General features: G+C 45.6%; 1 protein-coding gene across 8 annotated transcripts in view; it reads left to right on the top strand.

The window, feature by feature from the left end:
* VPS53 (VPS53 subunit of GARP complex) overlaps positions 1 to 14,206 on the top strand; it is a 168,772-nt gene that overhangs the window by 92,412 nt on the left and 62,154 nt on the right. For 5 of the 8 annotated variants that reach the window (XR_012425080.1, XM_015437417.4, XM_005582408.5 and 2 more), the window contains 2 exons: positions 3,647 to 3,748; positions 11,885 to 11,979. Coding sequence is in view for 5 of the 8 variants with exons in the window: in XM_015437417.4 (XP_015292903.2) it covers positions 3,647 to 3,748; positions 11,885 to 11,979 (197 nt within the window). In the remaining 3 variants the exon portion in view is untranslated. Of the gene's footprint in view, positions 1 to 3,643; positions 3,749 to 11,884; positions 11,980 to 14,206 lie in introns of all 8 variants that reach the window. The other 3 variants (XR_012425079.1, XM_005582410.5, XM_005582407.5) reach the window with 1 other exon arrangement.

Below are 14,206 nucleotides of genomic sequence, written 5' to 3'. Positions count from 1 at the left end.
ACAAAAGGCCGCGTGACGGGGCTGCTGCCCCCCTCTTACCCCAGGCCCCACCCCTCTTACCCCAGGCTCCACCCCTCTTACCCCAGGCCCCACCCCTCTTACCCCAGGCCCCACCCCTCTTACCCCAGGCCCCACCCCTCTTACCCCAGGCCCCACCCCTCTTACCCCAGGCCCCACCCCTCTTACCCCAGGCCCCACCCCTCTTACCCCAGGCCCCACCCCTCTTACCCCAGGCCCCCGTCTTCCTTTCTGTCCCTCAGACTCACCAAGTGCTTTCCAGCATCTCCACCAGGGCTCCCTGCTGAGAACACCTTTCCTTGGGTTTTGCCTGAGCAGTTCCTTCTTACTCAGCTCAGCCGTCATCTCCTCAGAGACCTTTTCTGACAACTCCGTGTAGACGCACTTTCCCACCCTCATCCCCAGCTCATCCCACTCCCTGAGTTTTCCTCTCACCACTGCAGCGCCACCTCTAATCCGTCTTCCTCACTTGCATCCCTGGTGCGCCCGAGAGTGCCTGGAGCAGAGTAGATGCCCAGTACATCATTGCCGAGTGAGTGGCAGACACATGCTGTTCCCTCCGCCCTCCACCCCTCACATATTTAACTCTGAGGCATCCTTCAGCTCTGGCTCAGACCTCCTTTCTTTAGGGAAGTCTCCTGCGGCCCTCTGTTGCACGTTTCCATGATGACCGCTTTTCCTTCGTGGCCCTTCTCGCCGTTTGTGTGACTGTTGGATTGAAGGCTGTCTCCCCCAGCAGACTCTAATCTCCATGAGGGCTGAGGCTGGCCTGGCTTTCTCACTGCTCTACTCCTAGGGCCCAGCATATCCCTTTGTTGAGTGGATGAGGGGAGGAATGAATCACTTTTCCTGTACTAACGTGGTCCACATGTGGAAAGTATGTGCCACATATGAGTGAGCTGGGAGCTCCTTGGTGTCCACAACTCCCCTCATTTCATCAGAATGTTAATAGAGGCCGGGCACGGTGGCTCACGTCTGTAATTCCAGCACTTTGGGAGGCTGAGACAGATGGATTGCTTCAGGTCAGGAGTTTGAGACCAGCCCGGGCAACATGGCAAAACCCCATCTCTACAAAAAATACAAAAATTAGTTGGGTGTGGTGATGCGCACCTGTAGTCCCAGCTACTTGGGAGGCTGAGGTTGGCCCGCACTCACCCTACCCCCGATGGTGACACTGAGCGAGTGGCCCGTGCTCACCCTGCCTCAGATGGTGCCTGCTTCTTCAGTGCTGCCCGTGACTTCTTCCTACCTTCTCCGTTTTCTTGATGCTTTATGCCAGCGAGAGTAAAGCCCAGGAACATCCTCAGTCCACCTCACTGACATCTGCTGTTTGCCATGATTTCCAATCACACCTTACGTTTTAAAAATGAGGCCCACCTTTATGTAATTGTGAGGTGCTGTTATCAACCCAATAGACTTAGCAATAGATGAGGGGCATTTAGCTCAAAAACTCAGATTCTGTGTCTGTCACTGAATGATTTTGAGCAAAACTTTTAACTTCAGTTAGCCGACTAGCTTTTCACATCTACAAGGGACCAAGACTTGGAATCACAGTGACTCAGCTCATCAGCGTCATCCCAGAGCCCGCTGTTAAGCCAGTGGAATCGGGAAGCTAATGCTGTTACCTAACTTAATTTTTTTACGGTTGTTGAAGATTAAGCTTGGTAGATTCCCTTTCTTACTATTCCTGTCTCTCTCTAAAATATCAGCAGCCCTTAAGAAGACAATTTAAGCTTGGAGATATTGTATTCTAAAAAGAGCTGTAAGTTTTTAAGGATTTTTTTCTCTCATGTTCGGTAAAGAAGCCAAAGTTTGGAGTGTGCAAATGTGAAATACTTGCTTGGGTGTTAGACCATATTGTTTCTCACCAAGATACCACAAAAATCATCATCTTACTACTGATTACCTCGAGCTAATGCCGTCACCACAAGGCTTTGTCGTGCACCGAGGCTGTATCTGTCCACATCAATTGCATCCAAGTGTTTTGGCCAACAAATAAGCAGTTTAAATGACTGTAAACCAAAAACCAGACGCAGGTGTAGTGTTTTTGTGCAAGGTATTTATGTTATTTTATTTATTTATTTATGTATTTATTTATTTATTTATTTTTGAGACAGAGTCTTGCTCTGTCACCCAGGCTAGAGTGTAGTGGTGCCGTCTCAGCTCACTGCAACTTCCACTTCCTGGGTTCAAGCAATTCTTGTGCCTCAGCCTCCTGAGTAGCTGGGATTAAGGCACCCGCCACCACGCTGCTAATTTTGGTATTTTTAGTAGAGACAGGCTTTCACCATGTTGGCCAGGCTGGTCTTGATCTCCTGACCTCAAGTGATCCGCCCGCCTCGGCCTCCCAAAGTGCTGGGATTACAGGCGTGAGCCACTGCGCCCAGACTTTGTGTAAGTTTTGGTTTTACTTTTTGTTTGTAATATCTTCAGATGGTGTCGTGGCACTTGGCAAAGTTATTCATGCTATAGTCCATCTGCTGTCCCTTTTGGCTTAGGGATTAATTCAAGTCGACCCACTGGTGTTGGCTAAAATACCAAATACATTTCGAAACTCCCTCTCCATTAACTTCTTGTCTCCAGAGAGCCATGCCTTGCCCCATTCCCTCATCCCCAGCACCAAGCAGTCTCTCTTTTCTGTTTGTCCATTTGGCCTCCTTTCTGCTAAAGCCTTCGCCTCCCAGGCATAAACAACATCTCTAGGTGAAAACTGTAAAGGAATTCCAGAGAGCTGCCTTGATTCTGTAGTTGTACTGGAATTAACGTCGTCAGCGACCCTTGTATGTATCCTGTACTGCTTCTGGGTTTCACATTTGATCCTCCAGATAGTCCTGTGATTGCACCCGCATTCTGCAGATGAAGTTACTGAGGCTCAGGGAAGCTGGGTGGTAGGGCCAGCGCCGCACGGTTGGAGCTAAGCTACCACGCCTCCTGCCTGCAGCCTTCCCGCTGGCGCATGGTTCCTACTCAGTGATGTGTTTTGAAATAGTGGTCATATTTGGAAACTGAGAAGTCGATTTTCTCAAGGAGATTTCTGTTGTGGTGGTTGTAATGGGGCTTATTTGGGAAGAGACGTCTGTTAATCTGGAACACATGAGATTAGCTTTGTAGTTTGTTCTTGCATTGAAATCCGTCTGGCACTTTGATTCGTTTCTGTTTACTGAGGCCCTGCTACGTGCCAGGCACCGAGATGGGATGGGGAACAAGACAGACATAATCTCTGGCATCCTGGAGTCCAGAAGGGAAAAGACAAATAATGGGTGACTGCCATATTTTAGTAAATGCCTGGGTAGGGGCATGTAGCGTGGTTTGGGAACACGTGTCAGGGACGTCTGACCCAAACCTGACTGGTGGGAAAGACTCCCGCAGAACGGAGTTCCGGTGTGAGGACTGAGGACGCGTGAGCGTTTTCGCCAGATTCGAGCTGGGGCAGGGTGGTCAGGGGGGTTTCGGGAGGACGGGAAGCAGCGTGAAGGCCTGGAGGTAAGAACGTGGTCTGGGTGGCCTCAGCTCGTTATTAGATCAGAGTGCACGACTAGCTGTTGGAGACACCTGGAGAAAGCAGATCAATGGGGAAAGCTATTGAACACGCTCAGAAAACACTCTCTTTCTCGTCTCTACCTAGCAGAAAAAGCTTGAGTCTCCACCCCCATCTACCAATCCCTTCCTGGAAGATGAGCCAGCACCAGAGACGGAGGAACTGGCAACGGAGAAAGGAGATTTAGATCAGGTAAGTCTGGTCCGCGCCACCACGGGTAACCACCTCATGTGCGTTTCTAAAAATGGGTCCGCTTGCTCCAGATACGATCCTTTGACTGTTGGCCACGTTCAGAGTTCACAGCTGTTGTGGTCTTTACAGAAGGCCTTTATCTGAAAGTGCGTTTAGAAAACTCCACCAAAGGAGACTTCCCTGCCCCCCATCTCTGCTGCTGCAGAGCCCGGCCGCCGGGACACACGCAGGCTTCATTAGCCACTGGCTGGGGTCAGAAGAGTTCTCCTCTGCCTCATTCAGCATCTCCTGAACTTGTCAGCTCAGTTTTCGGTTTGACTGTCGCCTGGCACAGTGATGATGTGAGAGGCTGAACGAGCCCGGGAAGCCCGCAGCACCCTCGGCTGGGAGAGGCCTCCACGCAGTGAGCTGATCACTTTAGGTCTGGAAGCCACTAGGGAGGCCTGGAAATATCACGGTGGCCAGTGGCATATTTGGAGAGTTACTTTTCAGAGCACACTAACACTTTAATTTCCTTTGGAGTTTTCTGTCCAAGTCTAAATTTCCTCTCCCTTCATCCTACAGAATGGTGTTTTTGGTTAACTGCCATGTTATGACAAGGGAGGTTAGAGCAATAAATCAGAACTTTTCCCTTCTAGATTAGTGATCCCTCTTTTTAATTTTCTACACTTGACTGCTGGAGGATTATTGTATGGTGTTGTTTTGCTCCAGACACCACCAAAAGAGAGGCTGGCTGGGAGGACCAGCTCTGGGAAACCTGCAGCCATGCACTTTGCAGCTAGCCCTGCATTCATTCATTCCCAGCACCGTGAGGGCAGGAGCCCAGAGAGCAGAGCTCCCAGGAGCAGTTCTGAAATGACGCAATCAAATGTGTCTGGTCCCTTGATTAAACGATGTAATAGAATGGATACTCACACTTTTATAGTCCTTTGCACTTTTAAGTTCTTTCACATGCTTTATGTCATCTTCACAATTCCTGCCTCTCGCTTTGTAGGTGACGAAACTGCAGCTCAGAGAGATTAAGTGGTTGGCCCAGGGTTGCATAGCTTGGAAGTGGAGGAGCTTAAACTGGAAGCCAGGTCTCAATGTCAGAAACTAGAAATTCTTTCCCAGTGCTATTTTGTTGATAGACTCGTGTCTCGTTGGAGTAGAGGACATAGAACTGAATCTCAGGAATAGAAGTAAATGAACAAAACTGATGGGACATCTTGAGGAGGCTCCATCCTGGAGATGTATATATAGGATTAGATGCAGTTGATTTAAAGCCATCATAGTATTGACTGGCACGGGAGAAAACGAACAGTTTCTTGTAACTAATTAGATGCAGTTCTCAATTGCATTTTGGAAGCAGGGAGTAGGGTGGAAAGAAGGCTCTGGGTGTAGAGCCCGTTCTTCTGGTGTGTCCTCCATCCACACAGGGCCACCTGTGCCCTGTGGGCATGCTTTGCGCAAGAGAGCCGTTTGCAGAGCCCTGTTGTCTCACCAGTGCTAGTGGCTGCCATGGTCATGTCCAAAATTGTGCAGTTAAACACTCCAGTGCTTCTAGTGTTGCCAGGAAAAGTTACTCCTTTCGCTAGTCATCTCTGGATGTTATTAAATTGGATTAAGATAGAGAGGCCCCATTCCCTACACAATCGGTTTTGCCAGGTAAAATATAATTTTCCTTTTTCTTGGAACTTTTTCCTCATATGGAAGCTTAAAGTTACTATTGTAAGGACCAAGACCTGCTCATTCTAAGAACACAGAACACTGACACCTGACCAATACATGGGGTAAAGCAGAGTCATGTGCTGGGAAAATGTCGGACTCTTGTCGGCCATTAGCTGACCGACCATGTGACCTTAGGTAGGTTATTCTCTCTCTTTAGACTTCCCCAGTTTGCCTTCAGTGAGAGCTAATGGTTTTCAAACTGTGTTCCTTGGTGCCCCGTCAGATGTCACTGTGGAAGTTAGGAGGCGGCCAGGGACCTAGATCCTGCGATCAGAGCAGTTTTATTGCGAGTCATTTTGTATCGTGGGCTTTCAGATAAAACATTTTTTTGAACCAGGGATTTTATGTCATTAAAAAAAAAAAAAATGGCCAGGCACGGTGGCTCACACCTGTAATCCCAGAACTTTGGGAGGCCGTGGCAGACCAGTCACCTGAGGCCAGGAGTTCAAGACCAGCCTGACCAACATGGTGAAACCCCATCTCTACTAAAAATACAAAGTTAGCCAGGCGTGGTGGTGGGTGCCTGTAATCCCAGCTACTCGGGAGGCTGAGGCAGGAGAATCGTTTGAACCCGGGAGGCGGAGGTTGCAGTGAGCCGAGATCACACCACTACACTCCAGCCTGGGCGACAGAGCGAGACTCCATCTCAAAAGAAACAACTAAACCCCCGATCTAGCTGATCTTCTTGCCATTTCATGGGCTATTACTCATTAGTGATAAAACTTACATGCCAGTGCCAGTGACTAATGCCTCCACCCATGCCATCCCTGACCTCCTGCTGCCTCACCAGCCCTGGCCTACCTGGTGGCTGATTAGGTGGGTGCCCCAGGGTCTCCCTCTTCCCAGAGTGGGGTACACAACAAGAGCAGAGCCCTTGGGGTCGGGGAGGGACCCACCAGATGTTAGTGGTAAAATCAGCCCAAGGTGGTTGGAGGGAAGGTCCCTGCTGGCTCCGTGGGTGACCTAACTCATTCCATGGCTGCAGTCAGTAGCCATGTGGCTCTCAAGGTAAGGGTCACACCCTGCTCACTACTGCAGTTTACGCCTGGCTGCTGAGAAGAGAGAGGGAACATGAGAAAAGGTATTTAGTTTACAAGAGGGCCCAAGCAATCAGTTGCCAAGATATTCCCAATGATAAAGATTGACATCGGAAAGGGGCCTGAGGGACGCTGAAGGTATAACAGAAAGGAGAAGAAATAAGGAATGTCCCTTCTGGTGACCCAAGCAGTTCGATTTAATCTGTTTACATTGGGTAGTAATAAAAGGAAATGGGACCAGCTGTAGACCTCCTCACTGTGACAACAGTAACCTTTTATTATTCCACCAAACTCCAGGAGGAAATAGCTTAAACATGTGCAGCTTTTGGGCGGAATTCACACACTCAGAACCTGGCCCAAACGCTACTGCTAAATGACTTAGTGTAGTGTTTAAGCTGAGAATCAACCCTCTGGGGAGTTGCGTGGTGCAAAGGGAGACGCCAGTTAGCCGAAATTCCAGCACATATTATCTAAACTGAGCACGTTCATCACACAGCCATAGGCAGGAGGCAGCCCTGTAGGAAAAAAGTAAGGAAAAAGGAAACTGTAGGCAATCTCTCCCGTTATTCCTCTCTTGCTTCAGCTCACACTAGAAATGCTGCAAGAGGACGACCTAGGTGCTGTGGTGACAAGGTCAGGGGTCCCTCCTCACTGCGGAAGAGTGCTGTTGGTGGGGAGGGCAGGCAGAGCAGCATCATCTACTGATAGAGGTGGAACCCTGGCGCTGCCTGGTCGTGCAGCTTTCTGAGTGTCCTGTGGGGCCTCATCAAGGGCAGGGCCTGTGGCAGACTGATCAAGATGAGTTTGTTGGAATTATATAGCCAGTTTCTTTTCCCAGTTAGAATCTGTATTTTATACTTACCAGATGAGTTCTTCAAACTTATTCCAACATAGTTTATCTCCAATCATATATCACTTTTGTGTATACATAAAAAGGAAACTATAAGCAAAATAAATAAAGATATTTATAAAACTTCTTCATATGCAGGCCCACATCTTCTGAACCACTTTTTAAAAACCTTTATATTTTGAAATAATTATGAGCTCATAAATTATAAACCTAGTCCAGTGAGGTACAGTGTACTGATCTCCCAGCTTCCTCCAGGGGACAGCTAACATACTAGAGTCCATCATCAAACCAGGAAATTGATCCAGATCCCTTCCCATCTCTCAGCTTCCTCCGGGGGGCGCTAGAGTACATCATGAAACCAGGAAATTGATCCAGATCCCTTCCCATCTCTCATCTTCCTTCAGGGGGACACCAGAGTGCATCATCAAACCAGGAGATTGATCCAAACCCCTTTTTTGCCGAGGCAGGAGTGCCTTTGCCTCCCACACAGTGTTGCCCCCCAGCCCGTGTGGTGTTGACGATGTGCCATTCTTAAGATGGCTCCATTGCGGTCTCTGGAATTTTCCATCAGGCCGTTGGTACCCATTTTCCAAGTTTTTTGTCGTTATCCTTTACTTTTTTTCCTTTTTAAATAATGTCAAACTAGGAGAAAAGTTACAAGGAGCTACTAAATATCTTTCTTCTGGATTCAGCAATTGTTAGCATTTTCCTATATAACTTTATCATTTTTCCCCCACTCCCCCCTGACCTTTAGAACAATTTGTAAGTTGTAGACATAATGTCCTTTACCCCTAAATATTTTAGTAGGTATTTTTTTAATTAATTAATTTTTTTATTATACTTTAAGTTCTAGGGTACATGTGCACAACATGCAGGTTTGTTACATATGTATACATGTGCCATGTGCCATGTTGGTGTGCTGCCCCCATTAACTCATCATTTACATTAGGTATATCTCCTAATGCTGTCCCTCCCCCCACTCCCCACAGTAGGTCCTGTTGTGTGATGATCCCCTTCCTGTGTCCAGGTGATCTCATTGTTCAATTCCCACCTATGAGTGAGAACACGCGGTATTTGGTTTTCTGTTCTTGCGATAGTTTGCTGAGAATGATGGTTTCCAGCAGCATCCATGTCCCTACAAAGGACACGAACTTTAGTAGGTATTTCTTAAGAAGAAAGGCATTCACTTATATTACCATAGATCAAAATCAGAAAATTTAACATCAGGACAGTAATGTTATATAATCTATAGGCTTTTTAAGAGTTTCATAATGTAGCCATTTTAAAGTGATAAAATATTGTCAGCAGTTGGGAAAGTACACATAAATTAGCAAGTCAGTAAAGCTGAATACAAAATATACATGTTCAAAATAAAGCAAAATATACATGTTGATTTTTTTAAATGGTAACATTCTGTATTATGTAAATTCACATGTATAATTACCAGAAGTCATCCTGCAGAATGTGAATATTTTCTTCAAAAGAAGAAAAAAATTCAATGAAAAGAATAGCCATAATGCTTATCATTATTATTTAATTAATAAAAGATAGCTGTTTGTAGAAGCCATGTTTTCCAAATCTAAATCCATGATATCTAGTCCTATAGGGTTAGATAAATTAAATCACATTTTTCTGTTCACTTAAATCATCTTAGTGAATCAATAATGAAAGATAGATACTGACTTGGAAAAAACAGGGCGAGTGAGGACACCCCTCACAATCCTCATCCTCCATCATAGATCCTTCATCTTGAACTAATGGAAGTGCAAAAAACTCCCAGGACATCTGTGCACTCAAGTGGAATTCTAGACCCGGCAGATTCAAGCTCAATCAGCCAGGCTTGTGTGGTCCCCCAGGCCCTACTGTGGGCTCAGTCCAAGGCCTGGCTATGGCAGTGGTTTCCAGATGATAAGAGTAAACGGTGCAGATTGTATTTATTCTTAGGAAGGACCAGAGTTTCTAGAAACCTTGCCAAAAAATGAAAGATATGGAGCTCCTGGAAGGTAAAAAGGGAAGAGGGTTAAGTACAAGATTGAGTGGGTCTATCTAAAGTTGACATTAAATTTTTGGTGATCATTTTTTACAAATCAGTTTTTACAGATGTTTTTAACCATTGCAATGTGTTATTTAAAAAAATAATAAAAAAAACCAGAAATAGGTAGTTATCATTTCTGTCTGTCATTGGGGCTTATCTCTTCCAGTATTTATTAAAATATATAAGCAGTTCAAGAGGGTAGATCTTATGTTAAGTATTCTTTTTTTTTTTTTTTTGAGATGGAGTCTCACTCTGTCGCCAGGCTGGAGTGCAGTGGTGCAATCTCGACTCACTGCCACCTCTGCCTCATGGGTTCAAGAGATTCCTTTGCCTCAGCCTCCCAAGTAGCTGGGACTACAGGCGCCCGCCACCACGCCCAGCTAATTTTTTTTTTTTTTTTTGAGACGGAGTCTCGCTCTGTCCCCCAGGCTGGAGTGCAGTGGCGCGATCTCGGCTCACTGCAAGCTCCGCCCCCTGGGTTCACGCCATTCTCCCGCCTCAGCCTCCCAAGTAGCTGGGACTACAGGCGCTCGCTACCACGCCCGGCTAATTTTTTGTATTTTTAGTAGAGACGGGGTTTCACCGTGTTAGCCAGGATAGTCTCGATCTCCTGACCTCGTGATCCACCCGCCTCGGCCTCCCAAAGTGCTGGGATTACAGGCTTGAGCCACTGCGCCCGGCTGCCCAGCTAATTTTTGTATTTTTTTAGTAGAGACGGGGTTTCACCATATTGGCCATGCTGGTCTTGAACTCCTGACCTCGTGATCTGCCTGCCTTAGCCTCCCAAAGTGCTGGGATTATAGGCGTGAGCCACCACGCCCGGCAAGTATTATTACCACAAGTGATAATAACAACAGGGGTGGGAGGAAGCTTGAGGAGGTGATGGATACACTTACTGCCTTGATGGTGGTGAGGGCTTCATGGGTGTATACTTAACCTCAAATGCATCGAGATGTATACATTAAATATGTAGGGCTTTTAAAATGTCAATCATACCTCAATAAGTGGGTTTAAAAAAAATAAGATATGAGTAGTTCAATTTAACAAGTATGTTGTGGGTGCCAATTTACATACAAATTATATTCTAGTATCAACCCCAGCAAGGTGTGTTTGGCTCAGGGTCATTTTGTGGACATTTGGCAATAGACAGAATTCACGTTTTTTAGGAATAGAAAGTAATATGTAGGAAAATCTTTGTTTTTTTTTTTTTTTTTTTTTAGATATTTGGAAAGGAATTAAGTAGCAAATGTAGTTTTAAAATACTTGCCTGTCATATGACTTCTTTATCAGTGGCTTCCAAGTAACAGCCTGGAAACCAGGGCTTGTCTAGTATTGCAGTGGCCTAAAGCAAAAAAATAAAGACAGTATAGTCTGTCTGGCTGCCTGTGTGTGTGTCTGTCTCTCTCTATCTATCTGATGTAAGGTTACCAACTGTCCTTTCTTAGAACGTACTGCCTATATGCTGCTATTTTATTCTTATAAAATTTGAGGGTATAAAATACGATTTTCTGGCTGGGCGCCGTGCCTCATGCCTATAAGCCCAGCACTTTGGGAGGTGGAGGTAGGTGGATCACTTGAGGCCAGAAGTTCATGACCAGCCTGGCCAAACCCGACCTCTGCTTAAAATACAAAAATTAGCTCGGCGTGGTGGCGCGTGCCTATAGTCCCAGCTACTTAGGAGGCTGAGACACGAGAATCCCTGGAGTCCAGGAGGCGCAGGTTGCAGTGAGCTGAGATGGCACCACTGCACTTTAGCCTGGTTGACAGAGGGAGACTCTGTCTCAAAAAGCAAACAAACAAACAAAAAAAACCTTTATTTATTTATTTTTTTAGGAACTTGTGGTAAGAATAGAAAGTAGCAAAATAAAGTTAACAACCCTCTGTTGGTTTTCCATCCTTCTTTTTCTTACATTTTCTTACTGATGGAATTCAAAAAATTCTGGGAACCATTGCAGGAAAATAATGGTATAATAGAGTTCTAGTTTAAGAAAAGCAGACTTCTACGTATGTCTTGGGGCAGGTTAGAGAGCTCTGAGTCCTCATTTCTTGAGGTATAAAATAGTAGTAATGATACCTACATGAAGGATTATTGTGAGGAGCAGGTGACATATTAGTTGGCATCAAAGTGCTATCAAAAATTGGATTGTGTGAAAGCACTTTTTAAATTCTAAAGCATTGTACAAATACAAGGTGCTGTTATTAGCCAGGGTTTAAATTCTGGAAAACACCAGTCGGATAGATGATGACGAGCTTCCAGATTCAACATACATGTGTTATCCAGGTAACAGTATGTCTTTCACCGTCCAGAGCAAGTGGGTGATGCTAACAAAGCTGGTGTTTTGTTCACCTGCCAGGGTGAATCGTGAAGCTATCATGTTGGGTTACATTGAGTACTCTCTTATCTGTGACTTAGGAGTGAACTTTGAAGTTATGTTTTTAAAAAAGTTCTTGAACATTTGCAAAGATCACTCAGGTATAGGATTTATTTTTCTTTGTTTTTACAGCCAAAGAAGCCTAAAGCCCCAGACAATCCATTTCATGGCATTGTTTCCAAGTGTTTTGAGCCTCATCTCTACGTGTATATCGAATCCCAAGACAAGTGAGTGAGGAACATTCGCTGTTTTCTGCCTGATTTCTCGCCCCTCTGGTCATGACTGGGTCTCAGAAGCACACAGCTCCTTCTGGGGCTGAAAGATGGATGTGGCACGCCTGTGACCCTCCCTAGAAACCCATTAGGGATATTTTTACATCTTTTGAATGTTATCATTAATTGTGTCTATAAATCTCAGGGCCTGAGTTTGCCCCTAATAAGGTCCCCAGTGGCTCCCTACATTGGGATCCCTTCCCATGTGGGTGTGTTGAGCCCTGACATATGTCAGCCCACACAGCTTTACAGTGTCAGGCACTGGGTATTGGAAGAAAGCCTAATCTCGAATGTATATGTTTTCAAGTATAATTCAACCTTTCATTTTGAAATAATTTAGACTTACAAAAAAGTTACAAAAATAGGACAAAAAATTCTCACATGCCCTCCTCAGAGAATGTTAACATCTTACATAACAACTACAGTTAACAAAATCAAGAAGGTAATACTGTCCCATTAATTTCCCTTTTTCTGGTCCAGGACCCAATAATCATGCATTTCGTTGTCAGATCTCTTTGGTCTTGGTCTCCTTTAATCTTGAGTAGTTCCTCATCTTTTTCCCTCCCCTCCCCTCCCCTCCTCTCCTTTTTTGAGACAGGGTCTCATGCTGTCCCCCAGGCTGGAGTACAGTGGTGAGATTATGACTTACTGCATCCTCCATCTCCTGGGCTCAAGCAGTCCTCCCACCTCAGTCTCCCAAGTAGCTGGGACCACAGGTGCACGCCACCCCGCCCGGTTAATTTTTCCATTTTTAGTAGAGATGCAGTCTCCCTGTGTTGCCCAGGTTGGTCTTGAACTCCTGGGCTCAAATGATCCACCCACTTCAGCCTCCCAAAGTGCTGAGATTACAGGCGTGAGCCACCTCGCCCAGCCATTCCTCATGTTTTCTTTGTCTTTCACAGCCTCAGTGCGTACTGGCCAGGTATTTTGTACAATGTCCTCAGTTTTTGTTTGTTTTTTTCTTGATTAAATCCATTTTGGGCAAGAATGCCATAAAAGTGGCATTGTATCCCCAGTGCATTGTGTCAAGAGGCACATCACATTGATGCGTCCCATTATTGCTGACACTTTGATTACTTGCTTTAGGTGGTACCTGCCAACTGTCTTCACTGTGAAGTTACTATTTTTCTCCTGGTGATTAATAAGTATCTTATGGGATGATACTATGTAAACATCCTGCTCTCATCAAACTTTTGCCCACTCATTTTTGCATCCCTTCATGATTGATTCCTGACTGAAGCATTGTTTCTGTGGCATTTGCCAAATGTTGATTGTCTATTTTCATCACTTCTTCTACAGTTACTAATTGGAGTTCTACTATATGGAAGAATTTTTCCTCTCCCCCATTTGTTTGTATATCAGTATGAACTCATGGACTCTGATTTTATTTTATGGATCATCTATATAATAGAGTGTATGCTTTTCATATGGCCAGGTACAGTGGGTTGCACCTGTAATCCCAGCACTTTGGGAGGCCAAGGTAGGAGGAGTTATCGAGCCCAGGATTTGAGACCAGCCTGAACAACATGGTGAAACCTCATCTTTATAAATAATTTTTTTTTAATTAGTCAGGTGTGGTGCACACCTGTAGTCCCAGCTACTTGAACGGCTGAGGTGGGAAAATCACTGGAGCCCAGGAGGTGGAGGCTGCAGTGAGCCGTTACTATGCCACCCAGCTGGATGACAGAGACTTTGTCTCAAAAAAAAAAAAAAAAAAAAAAGCAAACAAAATATAGTATATGCTTTTCACAAACGTGTAGCCTCCAAAGATTTTTATTAAGCATCTCACTGCGACCAGGTTCCTTCCCTCCCACTCTGTTTAAAAAAAAAGTCCCAAAGACTTCCAAACTAACAGCCGAAGACTGTGTGCATGCTCCAGTGTCTGTGTGTGCGTGAGGGGGCATTAGAAACGGAGGAAGACTCCTAACCCCTGAGTCCTTGTCCACAGCCAGAGGAACTGTAGAAAGCCCTTCCACGTTGGAAGGCAGGTTTTGGAAAGGTCAAGATGACTTGTGACAAGATGACTGGAGACAAAGATGACTGGAGACAGACTGGCCTGGGCTCCCAGAGGAAGCCTCATAGTCTAAAGAACGCACTTGGAAGGGACCAGAAGGTGGCTCCCATGGGGAGAGCAACAGCGGCTGTGGGAAAGTCCTGAGGGAGGTTCTTCAGGAACACATTG

This window comes from Macaca fascicularis, chromosome 16 (assembly GCF_037993035.2).
Source record: "Macaca fascicularis isolate 582-1 chromosome 16, T2T-MFA8v1.1".
Lineage (NCBI taxonomy): Eukaryota > Metazoa > Chordata > Mammalia > Primates > Cercopithecidae > Macaca > Macaca fascicularis.
The sequence above is the reverse complement of the archived record's forward strand: the minus strand, read 5'-3'. Positions and strand labels throughout refer to the sequence as shown.